This window comes from Macaca nemestrina, chromosome 10, assembly GCF_043159975.1.
Source record: "Macaca nemestrina isolate mMacNem1 chromosome 10, mMacNem.hap1, whole genome shotgun sequence".
NCBI lineage: Eukaryota > Metazoa > Chordata > Mammalia > Primates > Cercopithecidae > Macaca > Macaca nemestrina.
The window spans coordinates 135,937,930-135,945,870 of NC_092134.1; the positions used below are offsets into that span (position 1 = coordinate 135,937,930).

Sequence of the window (7,941 nt, forward strand, 5' to 3'; positions counted from 1 at the left end):
TTACCGAGAGTTGGGAACGGGAGATCAAATAAGGAAGCTCAGGAAAGGATTAAGAACCAAACTCTTTTGCTTGAAGTACAAGATATTTCAGTAAGAAATAGGAAGCAGAAGGGCCTTCACTTTCCTCAAAAGTACAGCAGAGAGCCAGTAAGGAGTGAAGGGAGCACAGAAGGGCTCCTGTTCCTTAACCAACCCTCTGGTTTGTTCTCCCTCTACCCAGAGTTCACATAATCCCGGCCAAAGGAGCCTTATTTCATTGTAATTTGCCTACCAAGAGAACCAGAGAAGTGGAATGCTAGGCTAGAATGAAAGATACATGGATCTGCTCTTCCCTATGGATGTCTGGTGGGTTTTTTCATTTTTTAATTGAAATGTAACATACAAATATGAAACCATACAATGTCTACCAAACGTAAGTGTACAGCTAAACTAACGTCCACATATGAATACACTTACATAACCACCACCCGGATCAAGACACAGAATGTTTACAGTTCCCTCACAGGCTACCTCAGTCTCCCAGCCCGCAGAAGTAAACACTATTCTGACTTTTCTCACTTTTGATTATCTTTGAGTAGCTATGTTTTTTCAGTCTAAATCTAGAAACTGTCTCAGAAGCTCTAGTGACGAAGGGGACTGCTGCAACATCAGAATAAACCTATCAAGGCAACAAACTCAATGAGGGTGCTGAACTGTTTTTCAACCTCCAGGACTTTGCCCTTAATATCCTGAGGCCAGAAAAAAAACAAGGAGACTGACTGCGGGCCCTAAAGAACAAGGAAACAAAGAGAAGCTACAAGCCTGCAGTGTTCTTTCCTTCTGCCCTGTGTCCAGAACTAATCTTACTCGTGAGTCTGCCACCATCTTCCCCAGCTATTCCCCCCTCCTGGCCCATGACAAGGACAGTTCCCAAGGGGGAACTCCATTCTCTTATTGAGAACCTACTAACTCCAATTTGCATTAAAGAGGGACATTTGGGCAGGGCTATGAAAGTATTAGCTGATACTAGCAGTCTGTCCCTAGTTTCAAGATCTGACTGCCCTTGCTTTTAACAGTGAGAAAGTCAACTTACCCCTTTGGTATTAAAGTATAAAAACTTTTACTCCATTTTAACTGAGACTTTGCCTGAATAATGTCAACAAAGTAGTCTCAAAATCTGAGCATGAAATGTCAAATGTGAAAAACAAAGGATCAAGATTCTCAGAATACCCCTAATTATAAAAAATAATTACTACTTATTACATTATATATTATAATGTATATAAGACATTATACACATACATCATTATACATTATACATATACCTTATATATAATATATAATGTATAATGTAATAAGAAATATGGTTGGCAATCGTTTTTTGACCATAGATCCGGTCTCTTAATTTCAAGGACTCTCAAAAATTCAATGCAGATTCTGCTCACTAGCTCTTACAGGAAGCATTTCTCTTCCATTTGCCCCAATGAGACTGTTGCCTCAAGTGTGGAGACAGAAAGGAGATGCTTAATACTCAAAGAGACTTTAAGATCTCCTAGTTCCTTAGTTCCATTCTTAGTTGAAATTCTTAGTTCCATTCTGTTGAAAAATAACTACTCCCTCCTCAACTCTCCAATCGCTCCTAACTCTCAACTACAGTATTTTACAAAAGCATATTCTGGTCCTAAGTGCTCCTCAAATTCACAGAAAATATTTCAAATTGCTATGAAATGGTCCTCTCAAGGACAAAAAAAAAAAAAAACAGAAAAAATACAAAGCACCTTTGAATTTTTACAACAGACATGAGGACTTAACAATAGATATGAGGCAGTTTAGGGAAAAAAATCCCAGAGCTGAGAAAAGCCATCCTCAAATTTTGGTATTTGGCCATATTAGCCACAAGACTCAGAATTTCTTGGCATTGGGAACCTACTCCAACAAAAGAGTCAAATAACCAAAAGAATCAGAAGAGTAACACATTGCCTTCACAACCTTTGAGAAATTTCTACAGAAAATCAGATCCACGTGGATACATCTGAGATCAAGGCAACTAAGGTCTAAAGAGGGGACGCCCCTGCCTGAGGTCATAGATTAGCAGAGTGAGAACAACCTAGATACCAAATATCCCACTCAAAATGTGCGCCTCATATAATTTCTCATTGTTTACTCATTCCTTCTAGGCACATCTTTCCCAAGCTCAAAATTCAAAAACTCAGAACTTGCTACTACTCTTACTCATGAAAGTTTCTGTGTCTGCTAAATAGCAGCACTGTGGAGAAGAATACAGGTTCTAGGGTCAGCCTACCCACATTTAAATCCTAACTCCATCATTTATTCACTGTGCATCTTCAGACGAGTTACTCAACCTTCTTAAGTTTCCATGTCCTTATCGTTAAAGCAGAGATAACAGTAGGGGCTGCTGTGAAGACCAACGCACACAGTAACAAATGTTAGCTATTATCATTAGTCTGCTCATGGCAAACTTGTACCAAAAACAGAAAACATCACAATGAGACTGTTATTCCAAAGCCTCTCCTCCACCATCCAGAAAAGATCTGTTGCCAGTTATCTTCTGCTACTGCTATCTGTGGCTTTTCCCATGAAAGTGCAGGTTTATCTCTCACGATTATCCTATGAACCTCATATACCATGTCAACCGAAGCTGTCTAAATTTAAGAACCCTGAAAGATGTGTTTTATCTCCAGATCTGAGCAAACACAAGATTTTTTGGCCCAGGAGACTTAAGACAGGGGAATTCCATCACAAAATAAGGTAAGCTAAAAAAATGAGCTTCATGTGGTGAGAGAATAGTTCTGTATCTCGATCGTGATGGTGCTTACACAAATCTACACATTTAATAAAATTGCATAAAACACACACACAAATAAGGGCATGTGAAACTGGTAAAACCTAAAGAACTCTGATGATTGAAACAAGGGCAATTTCTTGATTTTGATCTCTGCATAACTGTTACGTAAAATGTTACCACTGGAGGAGATTGGGTAAAGGGTACACAGAACCTTCCTATACTTTTTTTTTTTTTTGCAACTTCCAGGGAAACTAAGTACTTCCAAATAAAAAATTTAAATTTAAATAACTGAGCTGCAAAGTTCTTTTTAAAGTTGATTTTTACTCTTAACAACGAAGATTTTAAAATAAGAACTTAAAAAGTATAGCCTTCTTTCATCTCAAAATCTACTTATCTATAAAACCACAGTTAACCTACACAATTGATGTATCAGCCACAAATGCTATAATTAAAAATGAAGGATAATAAAAAAAAGTCAGTTATGAGAAAACCAACTCCTTTCCTTTAGCTTTTTCTCCCAGACCTCCATTCATTCATTCAATACCAGAGGCCTGCTACATGCAAAGCAATATATTGCTGCAAGAAGACATTTTTATGAAGGCAGACTTCAAACAGCTCAATTCCAGTTCTAAGGTGTGCATGCCTCTGCCTCTGTGAAACAGGCACAATTCCCAAAGAATATACAAAATACTAGAAGAGCTCTACTAAGAGCATTTAATAGTGAGACAGATCCAACATGTTTTTCTAAAGTTGTTTTGCATTTCAAGTTAAGGAAGATTTTACCGGCTGCACGCAATTCAGGCAATTATAACAAAAATTTCATCCATCTCAATGCTCATAGTAGCAATGATTTTTTTGAGTTATCAAAAATGACTAATGCCCACATTACAACAGAAGCCCCTCTGTGATAAGAGATAGCACTTAAGTCTATGGTTTATGTGAAAAACTGAGTTTCTGTCTAGGAGAGGTTCAGATTTTTAACTTGTGGCAATTTCACAAAGAATCTCAACTTGAGGGAGGGTGCAGTGGTTCACACTTGTAATCCCAGCACTTTGGGAGGCTGAGGTGGATTACTTAAGGTCAGGAGTTCAAGACTAGCCTGGACAACATGGTGAAACCCTGTCTCTACTAAAAATACCAAAATTAGCCAGGCATAGTGAAACACACTTGTAGTCCCAGCTACTCAGGAGGCTGAGATGGGAGAATTCCTTGAACCCAGGAAGCAGAGGTTGCAGTGAGTAGAGATCACACCACTGCACTCCACCCTGGGTGACAGAGCCAAGACCCTGTCTCAACAAAAAAAAAAAAAAAAAAAAAAGAATCTCAAGAGTCACACAGACATGAGTTTGAGTATCATCTCTATTATTCAATGATTTTGCACAAAGTATTTAACTTTTTCCAAATCTCAGTCTCCTCATCTATAAAATGAGCGGAAAATATCCACCTTGTAAGTGTTACTGTGAAGTTCTAATGAGCTTAAGAAGATAAAATGCTCAGCACTATTAACAAAGCCAAGAGCACCTACTGTTCTACCTTACCTCCAACTTATGGGTGGGAAAGAGACACATGATAAAACAGACCCACAGATCTTATTAAAGATGAGTTTTAGTTTTTAGATTTGGGGTTTTTCTCTTGTGTGCGGAGAAGCCCATCCTAAACATGGGCCTCCTTCACACACATTTGTCCCTGATCAGATAGGCTTAAGGTAAGAAGAATCAATCCTAAAGGATGCAAGGAGCAATGGATGCTCTCAAGGAAAATTAGGCTGAGACCTTGAAATCTGTAGCAAAGCAAGACAGAACATAAATTAAAATGGTGGGGGTAGAAACCAATCCAGTCCCTTTAATCACCTCAGAAAAATTCAGGAACCATGATGATGGGACTCCCCGAGATCCTGGAACTTTGTAACTTTCTCCATGTGTATCTCTTGTTATTCTTGATTTCTTAAACTGGAAAAAGGCTAACTTTTGAGAGCAAGCAGGAAGAGGAAAGCTGAAGAGACTGCCCTTCCCACCATGTCCCTGATTAGATAGGCTTAGGGCAAGAAGAATCAATCATAAAAGATGCAGGGAGCAATGGATGCTTTCAAAGAGGAAAAATTAGGCTGCGACCTTTAAATCTGTAGCAAAGCAAGAAGAGCATAAATTGCAGGCCTGGCAGTATAGCATCACAGTTAAGGCCGCAGGGTCAGGAATCATTCAAATCCAGGATCAAATCCCAACTCTACCACTGACAAAGCTGTGTAACCTTGGGCACACTTCACCTCTAAGCCTCAATTCTCTTATCTTTAAACTAGGTCTAAAAACAGTAACTACTCTCAAGGAGAGTAAGGAGACAATGCATTCAAAGCATGTAACACAAGGCCTAGAACATAACTATCATTATTAATTTTTATTATGATCATCATGGTATGGTCTTTACCTTCTAAAACCACATATTTCAGGCACTTGAACGTCACAATACTCTGAAGGCCCCAGTTCTGTTCAAAATAACTTAATGCCAGAATCCCAGGTGCCGCAGTGAATACTCTCCTCTTCAGCAACACTGCCATCCATCCAATCTGCAGATCCTCTCCACCAAACCACAGTGATAAAGCTCCAGGTAACAAAAAGGACAACCTACCTCTTCGTTCTCTCTATCCAAAAGCTCTTATCTAGTACAAACCCAGTCCTCTGTTTAATATACATTTCATTCTGTTATCACCTAAGGGAAATTGAGTTCAGTACCCTAACCCTCTAGAAATGAGTCATGAGGCCAGAAAAATCATAATCACGCTACACCCTGAACAGGGGAAGGGCATAGAATTCTGCCCCATAGAAGCCAGTATAGATTTTCCCATAACAAGCTTCACCTGTAACTTCAGAGATGAATTCTTGGGACCAGTCAGTCTCATTATAATCCTGAGTTACATCCACAGCATCTCCAGCTGCAAGAAACTCCTGGGCCCAGTTCTCAGACAAGGCCAAGTCTGCCACACCAGGGGCTTAAAAGAGAAAGAGAGAAAGAAAACTAAGACAGAAGCAATACATACCATTCCATCATGCCTAAAGAACCCTGAGTACACGTGAAAACACTCTGTGACTTTTTCTGTCTCCTTCTGCATCTCAGTTCCCCAATGCCAGCAGCATCCAATGGAACCCCCTTCCTTGGCCCTGGCTACATGGAAAACAATCTCCCCTCCCACTAGACTCCGGACTCACCTCTCTGGGGAGCCTGGCGGAAGTTTGACTGTTCAATCTGCTGCATCTCAGCCAGGAGGTCATCCATCTTGAAGGTCTGAGGGGCACGGGACACAAGGGGTGCATTCTGGTCCTGCAGGAATTCAGCCACCAACTGCCAGAAGAGAAATGATGAAATGAACCCATAGGGTCAGGAGGCCCCAGCAAAAGACAGGACCTACTGGAGGGGGATCCCAATGTCAGATACAAGGAAAGGAAAACACAGAAACTGGAGACACACCAACAGAAATTGTCTTTGCATAGATTTAGAAGCACAAAAAAATACATTTAAAAACAAGCAGGCATTCTCATTTGGTCAGGAAAGCCCAAAAATTGAAATATGGGTGAACTAAGTTTAAAGGTAAAAACACAATGGGCAAGAGAAAAATGGGACAGAAAAGAGACTGGTCTATTTACCTCATCTTCAGAAGCTACTCCCAAAGGCTTGGAGGCCTAAGAAAGAAAGACAGAGACGCAAAATGGTGCAGTTCCTCTAAAATGAGGGGCTCATGAAGACCACAGGCATCTGAGCCTCGGTTTGTCCATCCATAAGATGGTTGCCTTTATTTAAAGGTGCACAAGGTTTTCTAGTGTTTAGTAAACGCTCATTAAGTGGTAACTACTATGATTTGCAACACAATAGAGAAAGCAGTTATACCAACATGTACAAACAGCCCCTCCACCTCAGACCACCACCTGGACTTTCCACCTCAAGAACACTCACTGCCTCAGAGGCTGGGGCTCCAGGGGGCCAGGGGCCAGGCCTCAATCCCTCCTGCCGAAGGGCCTTGTCCTGGGTGAAGTGCCCGGCTAGCTTCATGAGCGGGTTGGCACCCCCGCATTCGGCCTCCACCAGCTCCCGCATTGCCATGGTGACCGCCAGCTCTCTGATGGACACAGGAGGTTTGGAACTGAAGTACCGAAGCCAGACTCTTCCCAGACCCACAACTCTGCCCGCACCTGAGGAAGGCACACAGGCGTCTGCCCCGCACTGGCCGCCCTCCACCCCAGTGCCTTTTGCTGTGACCCCCACCTCTGCCAGGAGTTCGAGGGAGGTCGGTACTCTCTCCTGCCGCCCCCCTCAAAAGCCACCGCTTCCAGCCTGTGCCTTTGCAGCGGCCTCCACGACTACGGTCTCATGGGCTGGGGGCCAGCAGCCGCCCCCACAAAGGGGCCTGGAACCCGGGGGACTACGGGGACGCTTCAACAACCGGGCTGGACGGGGACACTGCCCGGGCAAGGGAGAATGGGAAAACAGCCCGACCATACCCAGGCCCCCGCAGCCCCAGCATACGGTGAGCACAGCAGAGGGGCATTCCCTCCCCCTAAGTCACCGGAGCCCTTCCCCCGGCTCCGCCCGGTCCCTCCCGGCTCCCCACCGCCCATCTCCCCAGCCCTGCTGCCGCTCCAGCCCCGCCCCTGGGATCCGCGAGACCACCGCAAGGGTGGGGAGGGCCCAGGGACGCTGTCCCGCGCCCCCTCCGGGTCATGCGCTCACCGCCGAGCGCCGCGCCGCACGACCCGCCGGGCCACCAGGTGCGGGCTTGGGGGAGGGGAGAAGGGGGGGCGGGGAGTCAGGGGGCGGGGCTCAAACTTAAAGGGGCCGTGACCGCCCTGCTGCGGCCCAGGCCCAGCGGAAGCTGTCTGAAGAGGCGGGGCCTTAAGACTGCGTTGCAGCCTGACGGGAAGAGCCGTGAGTCTTAAAGGGGAAGAGCACCTTAGAGAGCAGGTCTTGGAGAGTCGACTCTAGGAGCGCTCAAAAAGGCCACGGGCCCTAGGATTTGTTTGACGGTAAGCTCAAAGAAGAATGGAGCTAAGAAGGGCTTCCCAGGTTCTGGGGGAAAGCCTAAGACGCGAGATCTTAGGCTCAGTTGATCCTGCCTCTTCCCTTGGGCGCATTGTGACCCAAGGGGATTCGCTGCCCCTTCTGAGCCTCAG

At 44.1% G+C, this 7,941-nt stretch overlaps 1 protein-coding gene across 17 annotated transcripts in view; it reads right to left on the minus strand.

The window, feature by feature from the left end:
- Window positions 1–7,941, minus strand: part of LOC105484227 (peroxisomal biogenesis factor 5) — a 31,453-nt gene that overhangs the window by 22,852 nt on the left and 660 nt on the right. For 3 of the 17 annotated variants that reach the window (XM_071072278.1, XM_011745688.3, XM_011745678.3), the window contains exons 1-5: window positions 7,502–7,625; window positions 6,728–6,890; window positions 6,421–6,456; window positions 5,986–6,118; window positions 5,637–5,768 (exon numbers count right to left, since the gene is read on the minus strand). In XM_071072278.1, coding sequence (XP_070928379.1) covers window positions 5,637–5,768; window positions 5,986–6,118; window positions 6,421–6,456; window positions 6,728–6,874 — 448 coding nt within the window. In that variant the 5' untranslated portion in view covers window positions 6,875–6,890; window positions 7,502–7,625. Of the gene's footprint in view, window positions 1–5,636; window positions 5,769–5,985; window positions 6,119–6,420; window positions 6,457–6,727; window positions 6,964–7,036; window positions 7,627–7,720; window positions 7,861–7,941 lie in introns of those variants that run through there. The other 14 variants (XM_024793562.2, XM_011745681.3, XM_011745690.3 and 11 more) reach the window with 8 other exon arrangements.